At 41.1% G+C, this 14,609-nt stretch overlaps 1 protein-coding gene across 1 annotated transcript; it reads left to right on the top strand.

Annotated features, from left to right (window-relative positions):
• The first annotated feature begins 828 nt into the window (after positions 1–828).
• On the top strand, positions 829–13,646 carry lmcd1 (LIM and cysteine-rich domains 1). The gene is made up of 7 exons (XM_069150744.1): positions 829–955; positions 7,592–7,686; positions 8,241–8,496; positions 9,528–9,677; positions 9,801–9,995; positions 10,956–11,174; positions 12,124–13,646. The coding sequence occupies exons 1-7, from the start codon at positions 929–931 to the stop codon at positions 12,232–12,234; spliced, it is 1,053 nt and encodes a 350-aa protein (XP_069006845.1). The 5' UTR covers positions 829–928; the 3' UTR covers positions 12,235–13,646.
• Positions 13,647–14,609: the final 963 nt, after the last annotated feature.

Raw genomic sequence — 14,609 nt, 5'->3', positions numbered from 1 at the left:
AAGTGATCTTGAAGTGTTATAAAAGCTGTGAGAGCCTGAAAGTCCCGGTCTGTGTTGGGCACCATTAGGCCTCGTCTCGCCTCACAAGGCTTCTTTTTTTTTTGGTTTACATTCTTCTGAGAAACTCACTGAAACGCTGCAGAATGAGGAGGAGGAGGAGGAAGAGGAGGAGGAAGAGTTCTCCGATGCTCCTATTGGCCCGAGGAGTTTTGTCAGTCTCACTCTGATTGGCTGGCGAAGTGCGAGCAGGGAATCCCTCAGTGCTCTCGAAAGTCTTTGTCTCAGATTATTTAAAAACAACAACAACAACAACACACAAACAGTTCAGATTGAGCTGTCAGTGAGGAGCAGCACAGCTGCTGGTACGCGCGTGCGTAAATCACCCCCAGATTATACTGCCGGTCTGCTGACACGTGGTTTTCAGCTGTAACCATTTACCTGCAGTAGGAGGTGAACTCAGTGTGAAGAGTGTCGAGGGGGGAGGGAGGGGGAGGAGGAGAAACGGATCTGCTTGCTTTTCGGGGGCAAAATCGGGAGGTGAAGAAAAACCTGCTCCGCTTATGTTGCAGAAGGAGAGCTGGCAACCAGACGGAGGAAAGAGGGGGAAGCGTTGGGGAGGGGAGGAGGAAGGGAGGAGGAAGGGAAGGGAAGGGAGGAAGGAAGGGGGGAGTCATCAGCTGAAGGAGAGAGAGGTGAGTTTGGAAGTCGCTGCGAGTAAGTAAGTGAGAGAGAAAGACTGGAGGGAAAGTCTAGACTGGTAAATTGCGGTGGAGAGTGGGTGGAGAGAGAGACGGGGGGGAGAGAGGGGGAGAGGGGGAGGAAGTGTGGTCGACAGGAGAGGAATTTAAAGTCTCATTGTTCTGGAAGAGCAGAGGCGGAGAGGCGAGCAGCAGCAGCAGCAGCATCGGAGGAGTTGGAGCCGCCCGACATGGACGTGAGTTCAGCCATGGAGAAGGTAACAAACATCTGCCTCACAAGATTCCTGTTCAGAGACTCTTCCAGATGTGGAGGTCAAGGGTCAGAGGGTCACTTCTTGTTTTTTCTTTTTTTTTTTTTTAGTCTGATGTAAAGGACACTTTACTGAGGTGATTTTATTTGCCGTTTTATTCATGTGCATCAATATTTCGATTCTTTAAATGTCGTCTTTACTTAATTTTGCCATATTTAGTCAAGTGACCTCCGACTAGAAGCAGTTAAATTAGTGTGTTGTTTTAAGAGTCGTTAAAGGTGGGTTAAAAAAAAAAAACATCACAATTTCTGATGCAGTTTCTAAACATGGTTGTATTACAAGAAGTGAATTCAATAATGTCTTCCAGCTTTCAGATTTACTTTACTTTTTCACTTTTCAACATTTTCCCGCTTGGCCCAATTGGGACGACATCATTGGGATGACATCATTCACAAAGTGTTAATACATATTAAAACCTCATGATTAAAATCAAAAGCAAAGTAAAATTATATTTCACCTTATTTGTGTTGAGGTTTCCTATCACGGGTTTTTATTATTTTATTTTTATTGCGTTGCAGTACCGCAAGTGGCCACCGGGAAGCAATTAGCAGCAAGGACTTCTCCATTAGTAACACCCGCCCACTAACACCTGATTGGTTGGTTGTTTTCCCAACCGAGGCAATAATAAGTTCAACGCCAGACTTATCTTAATTGCTAAAAATTCCGAGGTTTATAACCAGGTTAATTTCCAGAAATTAACTTTTAATTCAGTTTGAAACTTGTTCCCTAAAGAGGGCAATTTGACGCAGTTCGCTTCTCTGATTAATGGTTTGGAAGTCTGCATGGGATTTTAATTGCGCACCCATGCACAAGGGATTTACAGGAAATGAGGCGTGCATGTACTGGCTGCGATGCAAGAGACAACGCCGGATTATGAGTTCTGCGTCGGATGTCATTTGATATTTCTGTCTTATCAGTTTTTCTCGAATTTAGAAGAACTTTGTACATAATGGTAAAAAAATAAATAAAATTGACCTCTTACAAAAGTCACTATAACCCGAAGCTGATTTATGACATTCACAAAACGTCCCTCGCGTTTTAGCTGCCATATTTATTCCCACGTCACGGCTGAAGAGTTGATGACACTTTTTAGATATGGTCAAATAAATGTATGAACTTTGTCGGAGAAGTCGAATTCATTACCTGGAACTGATGAGACTTTACTCATTAGAGTTCATTTGTCGAAGGAAAATTGTCCAAGAAGAAAAAAATGATGTATTGCTGCAGTTAAAGTGAAAAAAAAAAACCAGTTGAATTTTTATTAAACACGTTGGTTCTCTCGAAAATAGACACCCCCCCCCCCCCCCCCAGTGAATAAAACAGGAAGTGATGAGTTACATTTTTTATCATCTTTCAGTTGCAAACTGTTGGTTCAGATTGTTTTTAATCTGCAAACGTTCTGCAGTTAAAGATATGTTAAAATCCGTTTGGACAAATCACTCTGGCTCGTTTGCATGCAGTCAATTTCTAATTTGGTCAGTGAAGGTAATCCACGACCTCGAGGGTCTGATCCTCCCTGCCGGGTCTGTCCTGCCAGCACTTTGTCCCCCCCCACCCCTACCCCCACCCCACCCCACCTGCATTTCAGTCTTTGGTTGTCTGTCCAGAGGTCACATCAGTCTGATGGCTGATAACCTGAAAGAATCATTTGTCACCTGTCGGGGGGGGGAGGGAGGTTGATCCCTGTCTTTAGGGCCCTGGCGATGGAAAAAATGGCATCACCAGGATGGAAATAACTCCCAACATGGACACACACACACACACACACACACACACACACACACACACACACACACACACACACACAATGGGTGAGGCACCACTGAAAAATCCCCCCCCCCCCCAAAAAAAAAAATCTAAAACCCAGACTACGCATCTACTTGAGTTGAGCAGCTATAAGCTTGAAATAAGAGGAACGCAAAATCAGGCAGAAATGGGCCCGAAACAACAGCAGCCGCAGGTTAATTGCTTTGACGCCAAAATGTCAGAAAATGAAAAAGGGACGGGAGGTCACGGTGACTTTGAACTTTGACCTTCGACCACCAAACTCGAATCGGTTCATCCTTGAGGCCGAGTGAACGATCGTGCCGCAATTTGAAGAGATTCCATGCAGGCGTTCCTGATTTATCATGTTCATGTGACTGTGTCAAATTGGGGGTCGCAGTGACCTTGACCTTTGACCTTTCCCTCCCCCCAAACTCTATTTAGTTCATACTTGGTATTATTTTCCCCAATTGACCCATTAACTCATCATTCCAGCTTTTAAGTTGAAAATACAGTTTTAAAAAACCTCACCAACGTTGAGAGTTTTAATCATAAGGACACTTTTTTTTTTTTTTTTTTTTTTTTTTTAATATAGATTCTGTAGCAAACGACTAAAATTCACTACAATCTCCAGTCTCTTATCCGGCTTTCTCTTCCTGGCAATCCCGTTTGTTTTACACTTTTAAATGGTGAATAGTGACACTACCGGAAATGGCGGCTCATTTGTGGCGTTTTGTATGATTTCTTTCTTCTTTTTTTTTTTTTTTTTGTGTGTGTAAATAACAGGAAATATGCAGGATGCCATGTGTCAAAAAGTTCTTGGCTCACGGCGGGTCAAGTCGCCCCTCTGTGACCTCCCGCCTCTTATCTCACCATATTTCCTGCAGTTATCTTTTCACATAGCCGGCGTGTTTAGAATTACTCAGCAGAGTCTGATCCACATACAACATACTCGCCTTATCTGATTTTCTAAATATAGAGCCGACACAGTTTTTCCTATGAAAAAGAGAGTTTTCTTCCCTGCATCATTTGCGAAAAAGCTCTTATTTTGAAACTGTTCAGTATTTGTGGCTGTTTCCTTACTGCAAAAAAAAACAAAACAAAAAACAGTAGAGGACAAAAATTGGCTGCAGATTAGGGGACCTGACATAGAGCATCAAAATATCAGGATTACTCTGGGTTTTTAATTTGAAAAAATAGTCAAATACATGTAATCATATGTAGCAATGCAACTGTTCAATATTTTTTATATTCAGTTTTACAGCAGTGTTAATACTTCCTGAGAAACCAACCAGTACTCGAAAGAAGAAATAGTTAGTTGATTAATTTCTTTGTGACGTAACATTGGCAAATATCTGGTAATTTATTGGTCTTTTTTTTTTTTTTTTAAAGTATAAATGCTCCAAATTTATAGGTAGCAGCTTCAAAATGTGATATTTTAATTGTTTTTTTTATGATACTTCTTTGGTTTTTCAGACATTGTACACACCAAACAATCAGTTGTCCGTCGTGCATTTATTTACATCAGTTGCTTTTAGCACAACAAAACTGAGCGAGACACGGAAACACAAAATTCCTCATGAAACACATAATTGTTTACAGATGAAGTTTTATCTTGTAAATTATTCCAGGCAAATAAATAGATAAAAATGCAATTTTATCAAATTATGGGCATTTTTTCGAGTGACATTGAAGGTCTTCCATCTAATTTGGTCTGAAAGCTGTTAGAAACCAGAAGAAAAGCATTTTTACAACAAAAAAAAAATTACTGTAAAAGCTTTTTAAGATCTGCCTTGATGTTAAAGGCAGAAAAAGGCCCCCAGAAAAACTTTTGCAACCATAAAAACTGATTTTTACTTGTTCATGAATACCCAAAACAAAAAGAACATTTGAGTAACGTCTGCTCTCACTGTGACTCACAACACCACTAAACAAACTGCTAACGGATTGGATTTCACTGGAAGTGGACTCTGTCATATCTACAGTCAGAGTTCAAGTGAAATGCTCCTTTACAGCTGGTTCGGGTTTAAACTGAACCTCGGGAAGGTGTTTTTTTTTTTTTCTCTCCTGTCGGTGTCCGCTCGGCTCTGTAATAAACACGCACTCCTGTCAGTCAGCGTATTCCTGAGGGACGTAATGAAGTTCTTCTTCAGCTGTTTCTACTGCGGCTGTCATCGTCGTTTTGACCTTTTCAACGCAGCCGTCTCTCGTCACACCTCCGAACACACTCATCTGTCTTCTGTCATTGTAATGAGGCTCGCCTCTCCTCCGATAATGTCCGATGTGGCAGGCCGAGAATTTAACCCCCCTTGGTGACATCATCACATCGCAACACGAGCTGGAGTGTGTTTGTTTACAGAAGAATTAGTGGAGTTCGGTTGTACTTCTGGGTTTTGTTTTTCCTTATTTGGACTTAAAGGAACAGTTGGACATTTTGGAAAATGTACATACATTTCTTTCTTGTTTAGGTTTATGTGAGAAGTTTGATACTTACTCTCATGTCTAAGAGCGGTATTGATCTTCTCATGTATTTTATTTAGCTGGAAAAAAATGAATGTGTGTGTGTTTCCTAAAAATGTCAGACTTTTTTTTCTTCTAACGTTGCAGCATCCAATGATATTTTAGACTCGAGTGTTATTTCAGCTTCAAATCAGCTATTTTTTATTCTTTTTCCTACTTCAAGATTGGCTTCCTCTGGACTGGTCGATAAAGAAATGGGTTTTCCTAATTTAATGCAGAATAACTTGAGCTCGGACCTCAACACTTTAACGTTGAGACCTCATCATCAACATCGGTGTTGTACTCCACTGAACGGGAGCAAATCTCTGCAGCCAGGCTCAACATGTGGTGGAAAACCTGATATAAGAAAACAGGAGGCTGTTTAGTTTTGTGCGGTTTTATAAGAACACGTGCCTCTCTACGTCCGGTGCGTTACGTCCTTGAACGCGTCCCAGAGGAGGCTTGTTAATACCTGTTGACAGACGGACAGGTGGAGTCAGGTTTCCCCGCCAGAGGCTTTTAAAAAGAGCCTGTCGTTTCTCACATGTTGGTATTTCTATAGTTGTCAGGACACTTGTTGACATAAAGCATTAGCCAACCAAAAGTCACAGCTTAACAGCACAGATGCAGTCGCCAAAATGGGTTGGCTCCATAATGGAACAAATCTGTGCAGTCCAGGAGAGATACATTATAAAAAAACGAAACTGAACCAGGTCTTTGTCCCGCTCAAAATTCAGTTCACCACAGGTGTTGCATCGTCGGTCCAAATGCGGTAAAAATGTGCTTATTCTAGGCCCAAACTGGCCCAAAACCTGGCGACCATAACTGGGACACACATCCGAGTGTGCCGACACCTCATCCTCAACTGACTCCATTTTGCTTGGCTACCTGAAAAAAAAACAACATTACCCTGAAACCTGATTCAGTCACCTGAACCCTAAAAACCAAGTCTGAGCCCACAAACGGACCTTTCGAGGTGTTGTTAGAGAGTCACGGTTAGACAAAATGTCCTCACGTTCCCAGAATGTCCTCATTATTAAGGTCCAAAGCTCAAATTGGTTCTTACAAACATAGGTTTACAAGTACACACACAAACACACACTGTCTTATATGCAAAGAAATCGCCAAATTAAACATAACTTTTAACAAAGTCATTTTCACAATAATATTTAGACCCGCCTCCCCCTCCCGGAGCTTTCTACCAAATCTCATTGTATTCATCTGTGATTTGAGTTTGTCCAGCTGTGATCACATTACAGCTGCAGAAAAAAAGCTAATAAGTGGACTTTGAGTTAAGACTTTTTCAACAAAAAAATATCTAATAACTTAAGTCCCAAAGATAAATAAATGTAATGCAGAGTAAACAGAACGAAGTACAGAGGAGGATCAGTTTTTTTGTTTGGACAATGATGATGATGTCACTGGGCGGGCCGATGAGATCATCCATCCTGTGTGTGTGTGTGTGTGTGTGTGTGTGTGTGTGTGTGTGTGTGTGTGTGTGTGTGTGTGTGTGTGTGTGTGTGTGTGTGTGCGCGCGCGCGCGCGTGTGTTCATTCCCTTCTGTTCCTCCCACACCCACAAAGAAATGTTCACAATAACAACTTTTCTTTTAGATCCAACTCTTCCTCACGTCTTCGTCGTCACTTCGGGCTTTTTCTGCCTCACATGTTCTCCCTTCACTCATATGATGATACGAGTATCTCAAGTTCTTTGTTTTTCTTCCATAAAAGTACCGTTTCTATTTTCAGCAAACGGCTGTTCAGTTGTGACTCCTCTCTTTGAGGTTCAGGTGAAATTGTTTTGGTGAACTCGAAGTTCGACAATTAGCTTTTTTTTTTCTGGTACTTCCAGCCACATGTCACAGTCCTCATTAGGGGAGGAAGTTGGATGGAAGTTATGGACATTTTCAGGCTTTCACTTTATCCTTTATTCTTCTTTTTTACTGCTCTAAAAGATCATATTTTAAGCCTCATGGTGTGTTTAAACTGCCTCTATAGTCTGGTCAAGCCTGAAAGTGGCTTCATTAATATGTGTGTATCTTTAGAAGACATTTCATAGTTCATGGTGGCACAGGAAACTTGTAGGGCTAGTTAGTGAACTGGTTAGCCGCTAACTTACCACCCAGCTATGGCTATACGGGCAAATCAAACATAAATGCTTCTCTAAACTTCTAGTTTTCGCCCTTCTGTCCTCATTTCAGTCAATAAAATGGTTAATGAAGCGGTGAAAAGGCAAGTCAGTTAATATATTATTCAACAGAAGTGCGTCCATCATTATGTGTTATGATGCTGTATTATGGTATCTCGTGTCTCCTCTCAGATGTCCGTGAAGCCGAGTGCAGAAGGAGGAGGAGGCGCAGCGATGAGCCTCGCATGTAAGGAGAGCTGCTCTGGATTTCAGCCACATTCTTGGAGGTACATTTCATTTTTTTTTTTTTTTTTCTCCCTTCTGTCTCAAAAAACAAACAATAAGAAGTCCAATAAAAGGAGTAATAATCTGTGAGCAAGGCCCACCTGCAGACGGGAAGCCAGCGAGGGATCAAGTCCATGTTAATAAATTGAGCAACTTCACCTGGTGGGAATTAAAAGTTTATTTGATTTATATGGATATACGTACAATTCGAGCATTTCCTTGCGGGGAGTGCGTTTTGCAAAGTCAACTTTGTTCAACAGTGTCGACCTCTGAAAAGGAGATTCATGGACCACGAGCTGCAGTGTCAGCTAAGACAAATTCCATATTTTGCTTTTCTTCTAAAAATAAATAAGATAGAGGTATAAAAGCCTCATGGTGTGTTTGCAAAGGAAGGATGAGGTGTTTCAGGCTTAGAGGGATCAATTTCTGATAGAAAATGTGAGGTGATTGACACCCGGAGGTTTTCAAGGTCAGTTTTTTACACACTCGATTTAGATGAGAAGAAAAAAAAAGCAGTTACTCTTCCCTCGTCCCTCTCGGCCTCTCCTGTTTCCAGTAAATCCTGCTCAGCGTGCGGCCGCGGCGCGGTCGATCACGCCGCCGCCAGCGACCTGGAAGACGACCAGCGGATGGGACGCCTGCTCGCCGACTCGCCCTGCGCCCACCTGACGGCGAAGGTCAAAGGAGGTGGGGGCCTCCGCACGTACAAGAGAAACCGCATGATCGTGACAAATCCGGTGGTGTCGCGCAAAGACCCGACCTTCAACACCACGACGTACGACTGGGCGCCGGCCGGCCTCAACCAGAAGCTGGTGAGGATCACCGACGAGGACTCGCCCGCTTTTATTCAGTTGAGCTTTCAGTTCGTGCAGCCCTCTCTCTGCGTCGAGCAGTCGAAACTGTGCGGTTTCCATTAAAAAAAAACAAAAAAACAGGCTCAAGTATGTTTCAGGCTTCACAACCTGCAATTACAATGATGACAGACATTACTGTGGCTGAACACGCAGAAACAGATCCAGATGGGCTGTTTTCACAGATGTTCCTCCAAAAGAAAAAAAAACAACCTTCGACGTCTTGTTCGCTGAGGTTTTTCTAGCGCCGCTCCGGACTGTTAGTCTCCGTCTCACTGTGCTGCCGTAACCTGATAACACACACACACACACACACACACACACACGCACACACACGCGCACACGTGTCACCTGACAACACCTGCGCAGCGCGAGGACGATTTAAAAATATGCGTCTGACCAGCTCGGGTTTCGGCGGTTGGAAACTGGAGTCAAAAATGTATCGTGGATTTTCAGACAAATGATAAACACAGACACAGAGAGAAAGAAGACACCCGTCATCAATCAGAGTTTTACCCTGGAGACGCTCCAATTATAAATGTCAACTGGCTGCTCGCACATCACTGACAACTAAAGAAATAAATACCTCAACACTGAAGTCAGTTGTAACTGGTGAATCTCAGAGGTATGTTTGTGGATATGAACTCATTTGATAGGATTTCTTATAACAGCTTTCAGAGTTGCAATGGATTACAGTATTGAATAGACTTGTAAAGTGATAGGATGAAGACTGTCATAATGCTAATAATGAAGATTTCTTTCTGGTTTTCCATTTTCTTTTTGTGTACGTTGCATTTAATTGAGTGTCAGCTGGAACGTGCATCTTGTGTTTAATGTCAATAATACAAAATCATAAATCACAGGAATTGCAAATATCCTATTCGGTTCAAAACAAAACAGCTTTTAGCAGGAAACTGTACGAGTCAATTTGAAGAGTGCAGTGTTGGTGATATTTCTCTGTGATACATACCTCCTCCTCCTGACCCCCTCAGGCCATGCAGTACATGGAGCTCCTCCCGGAGAGCCACCGTCCGGTCTCGGGAACCCACGGCGCGTTGGAGCGACGCCGGCAGCTCCTCAGCCAGCTCCCCGCCTACGATCAGGACCCCATGAAGTGTCAGAGCCTGGCCGGTGACGAGGAGGTAAAAAAAAACACGAGAGCGTGCCAACATTGGGTTATTGCACGTTTGCTGACCGGTATCATTTTAAACCACCTGAATCTGAAGAGTTCTCCTGTTTTTTTTGTTTTGTTTTGTTTCGTGCAGATTTCCTCCATGCTGCTGTTTGTGAAGCGGTACAAGCAGGAGGTGCTGGGCGTCGGCGAGGTGGCCTTACCCGGCGAGGGTGGAGCTCTGAGGGAAGCGGCCATTCAGAGGACAGCGAAGGAGGCCAAGGATCAGAGCGCCGCCTCCGCTACCGGTTCAACGAACGGAACCGACGACAGCGGAAGGACCGAATACGTAAGTAAGATAAAGGGAACGACCCTGTAAAGTTGAAATCGCGGTTATCTTGGCAAAAATGTGACTGCACTTATTGTGGCACTCTCTTGCTTCCTTATCTTATGGCGTGTCCCTGAAATTACAAAACACAAATAACAGTGTTGCATAATCACAAATCAAACAGATGGGAAACATCCAGTCCTGTTATTCTGCTCCGGTTCTGCAGGTTATTATTATATATCAAGTTAGAAATCCACTGGCTCCAACAGTGAAAAGTTTTTCTTCAATGCAGGATTTTACCCCCAAAAAAGGCCTTAAACTCCAAGTAAAAAATTAAAGAGCATTTTTTTTTTTGTTGTTTTTTTTTTGTTGTTTTTTTGTGACAGCTTCATATCTGCTCTGGAAATCACATGTCCTGTGTTCTCTTTGCAGAAAAAAAAAATTGTGATTTTGGTTTTTATGATGCAAACACTAGTTTTGTGTTCATTTCTTACAATCAAAATAGTTCTATGCCTACGTAGAAAACTTTTTTTTTTTTAACATGCAGAACAAATGTTGTCACAGTGAACATTATCTTTCCTGCTAACGTCTCCTTATGAAGGACTGCTGACTTTACTCATCAACACCTCCAACAAAATACTTATCAGCCCATGACATGTTGCAACAGAGCAAGTTTTTTTGTTTTGTTTACCGTCGACTTCCCTCTGGCATACGGGTCACTATGGCAGCCTGCCAAATGCTGTCAATGAAACATGGAAAAGAACATTTCGAAATTTTTCCCGAAAGACCTTTGTTTCCTTCTTCCTGGTAACAACAAAAAGCATTTACACGTGTCGTTTCTTTTTGTTTTTTTTAACTATAAAATTGATGCCTTAAATGTGATTTTATGTGAAATGTGTCACTATAGTTTCTTCTGGATCTGGAAACACCAAATCTGTTTCAGTAATTTTTGCACATGACCCATCGCTTTCTGTCTCTTAGCGCTGTACTGGTTGCCAAGGTGAGGTCGTCAAGGAGAGTCCGGCCGTCTACGCCGAGCGCGCAGGTTACCGTGACGCCCTGTGGCATCCCACGTGCTTCGTGTGTTCAGAGTGTGGCCGTGGTTTGGTGGACCTGGTCTACTTCTGGTCCGATCGGAAGCTGTTCTGCGGACGGCACTACTGTCAGACGGCGCGGCCGCGCTGCTCCGGCTGTGACGAGGTGAGGCGTCACGACACAATACTAAATAATAACGTCAAACCATCAAATACCATTAATAACAATACCATATTATATATAATAAAAAAAAACGGCACTAACTTAAAGCGTGTCGTTTCACACAACGGCCAATTGGCAACAAAATATATTTTGGCATCACATTAATTGTTGTAACTCATCACGTCAAATTTTAATTGGCACAAACTTTGGTTTATGACAAATAGTCGTTAACGCCAATGACACCCTTACAAGCTCAACTAACAAGGTAAGCGTCAGTGTGCTAGCGGTCAGTTGTTACCATGGTGATGTTGTAAAACACTCGACACTGGCAGCTACAATTGAAACAAGTTGTGCATTATTCAAAACTAAGATATATATATCTCATAAATATGAGTCTAAAAAGTATTTCCAACTTATAGGCTACAACTATGTAAAATTCGAAGTTTAAAAGTGTTTTTGTCATTTTGTGATTTAATTCCCGTTCACCACGTGTTCATCAAACGTCATTTAAAGGCATTTAAAACTTTTCTTTCACTCCTCTTTGTTCTTTTACTTTTCCATTTATTCAATGCATACGTAAATAATACGATGTTTTTAATTTACTTTTCCCAAAAAAAATTCCATTCAGTGTTCCATATTCTCATGCATACAAATAAATTCTTATTTTTGCTTTTATTAATTTAATATTATTAAGCCATTGACCGTGGACCAGGGGTGTTTACATGAGAAATGAATACACATTAAAATAACATTTCTAAAATAAGATGAAAATAGGCACAAAGACAGCAACCGCATAAAGGTAGAGATGGTTCCACCTACTTTAATGCTAATCCATAAATTGCTTCAACATCTGAGCCCTTCAAATATTATCTTTTGAAAAACATGTTTCATTTATTGATTAATACTTCTCTGACCTCCCCCCCCACCCCCGGTCCTGTTCCTCCTTTCTTAGCTGATCTTCTGCCAGTCCTTTCTAACGGCGAAAGACGGACGGACATGGCATCACAGTCACTATTTCTGCTGGAAGTGTGGACAAAGCCTGGATGTGCCCTGTCAGCACTGACACACATAAGAAACATGCAGTATTGGACATAATGTGGTGGTTAAGGTCAAGACGTTTTAGCGCTGACTTAAAAAAACAAAAAACAGTAGAGAGTGAAGCAGCCCTGAATAAAAATGTCAGACTAGACGATAACGTGCAGTAAATCATATTAATATTGACTGTGGTTGTTTGGATTATTTTTTATAAAACAAGAGTCACAGCTAAATAATACAGATCGAGTTCAGCTGAATGTCTTTAAAATCTACGTTTGGTTGACGTGTTAGTATTTAAAGTATTGAGTCCGACAAAGACAAAATGTCCAGCTAGATTTATTAGTGTTTTAAATACTTTGGATGTTAAAGTACTCAAAGACTCATTCAGTTGAGCCTACTGTTGCTTCAAGATCTTTAAGAACTGTTTAGTTGACATAAAAGTGTTTAAAGTACTTAAAGCAACATTTTGTTGATTTATCAGCACTTAAAAGTGTTGACAGTGACGAGAGCCTGATGTTCTGGTTTCAGCCAGCAGCTTCGTACGGAAGCCCAGACCTGACATTTTAGGAAACAGACAATCGTTTGATTTTATTCAAATAAAATTGAGTGAATAATTCAGTAACTGATTAAAAAAAGACTATTATGACTTTAAAATTAAGTCAACTGAAAACAAAATAGGAAACCTTATGTTTATCCTAATATGTCAGGTTTGGATCTTTGCATATTGGTGTTAACATTTATTCAGGCAAAATAATTTTATTGGTTGAGTTAAACCTCAGAGAACTGGACAGGCAGAATGCCGATAAAGGCGTATCAGTAATTATTTAATAGCTGGATTTTCATTGTTTTTATGAAGTTTGATTTTACTAACAGCTGATATTGTATGTACTTTTCAACTTGTTATTTTCTTTCCTGTTCTGTTCAATGTGTTTCTTTTCAGTGAAATTAAATACAGTAAGCGTTTAACCTTTATGGACATGAATCTCTGCTGCCGCTTAATTCTCATTTTATTTCTGATAAAGTTTTGTGTTTTGTCTTCTCGAAGATAAAAACGTGTATTTTGTGATATTATTTGACAAAGTACACAACGCTGAAGTTAGTGAGTAAATGCTAAAGTCAATAAAAGTTAGCCAGATATCAAATGTGCGCTAGACAGAAGATAATTAACTGTACTATTGTCCACAAAATTAAATTCACAAGTACAATCAGCTGTCTTAACGTCCACTAACACTTTCTTGCGTTTTTTAATCCTTCAACTTCTTTATGAGTTGAATGGGGAAAAAAAAAAACAAAGAAACAAAACGTGAATCTTTCTCTGGGTAAGAATATCAACAAAGATTTCAAAAGTATCTACAATGTAAAGACAACAATCTTGGATATAATATGCAGCAATAAACGGTGGGAGCTTCATGCTGTGTTTAAAAGTGTCACAATGAGGAATTTCACGATAAATAAAATAAATACATAAATCTGTGTTCTCTGGTCAGTAAAGAACAAACAGTTCAAGCCGTTCTTCGTTACTTTCTGTTTCAATGAACGGATAAATTATCTGTGTTTTTACGGGAATGTCCCTCGAGTTACTTCTGTCACTACGTGCACCAAGAACAACACGATCAAGACGACCTGTAGTTTTCACGGACCGTTTTCACGCCATAACAAATCATCCCCGTGACAAATCTCCTCCACTCCAATACATTTACCTCCGTCAGTCCATTTACTCACAGCGTGATGAGTGTGCGTGTTGCCAGCAGCACTGGATGGACCTGAGGTGGCTTGAATTAAAGCTCACCAACAGTGTTTAGGCTCTTTTGTTTTATTTATTTTTTTATTCACCATTCTTAGCGAGTACTCTCAAGCTGTGTCTCAAATCGTGTACTTCTTTTCATCCACTGACACAAAGTACACACACCTTAGTACATTTAATTGTGTAGTACGTCAATTTTGACGCGGTAGCGTTGTCTCAAATCGCTCAAATGCCGTTCCGAACTTATCGGACAAATTAATTACTTTAGATTTATTCACCCGCCAACATATCTTCCAGCTTCGATTATTTTACCCAGAAATTAACGTGTTTTCGCATCCTCTGTTTCGCGCACACAATAAACATAGTAATGGCTTCAGTCCAACAGATGTATAGTGGCTTTCTCGTCCACCGCAGTCGTAAAATACTTCAGGTTGGTGGCCGTTGTCTTTCCGTGACGAAGTCATGAGGGCGACAGTTGAAGGTAAAAAGTGTCAAACATTTATTACTCAATTTGTGGACCGTTTTGAGCACACCGATGTTAGTACCTAAATACACCATTTGCAATATAATATTTGGCCTCGCATCAGCGTTACCGGATCAAAGAAGAAGGTCAAGTGACAAAGGTCAGGTGATGAAGGTCATGTGACCAGGTCATTTGA

This window comes from Embiotoca jacksoni, unplaced genomic scaffold, assembly GCF_022577435.1.
Source record: "Embiotoca jacksoni isolate LCO1_2020_lvr unplaced genomic scaffold, fEmbJac1.0.p SCAF_1, whole genome shotgun sequence".
Classification (NCBI taxonomy): domain Eukaryota; kingdom Metazoa; phylum Chordata; class Actinopteri; family Embiotocidae; genus Embiotoca; species Embiotoca jacksoni.
The sequence above is the reverse complement of the archived record's forward strand: the minus strand, read 5'-3'. Positions and strand labels throughout refer to the sequence as shown.

Excerpts from the sequence above, each read along its gene's own strand:
- lmcd1 (XM_069150744.1), top strand. The coding sequence starts at position 929 with ATGGACGTGAGTTCAGCCATGGAGAAG. Across the intron at positions 8,497-9,527 it reads CCGGCCTCAACCAGAAGCTG|GCCATGCAGTACATGGAGCT; the intron begins GTGAGGATCACC and ends TGACCCCCTCAG. Across the intron at positions 9,678-9,800 it reads GCCTGGCCGGTGACGAGGAG|ATTTCCTCCATGCTGCTGTT; the intron begins GTAAAAAAAAAC and ends TGTTTCGTGCAG.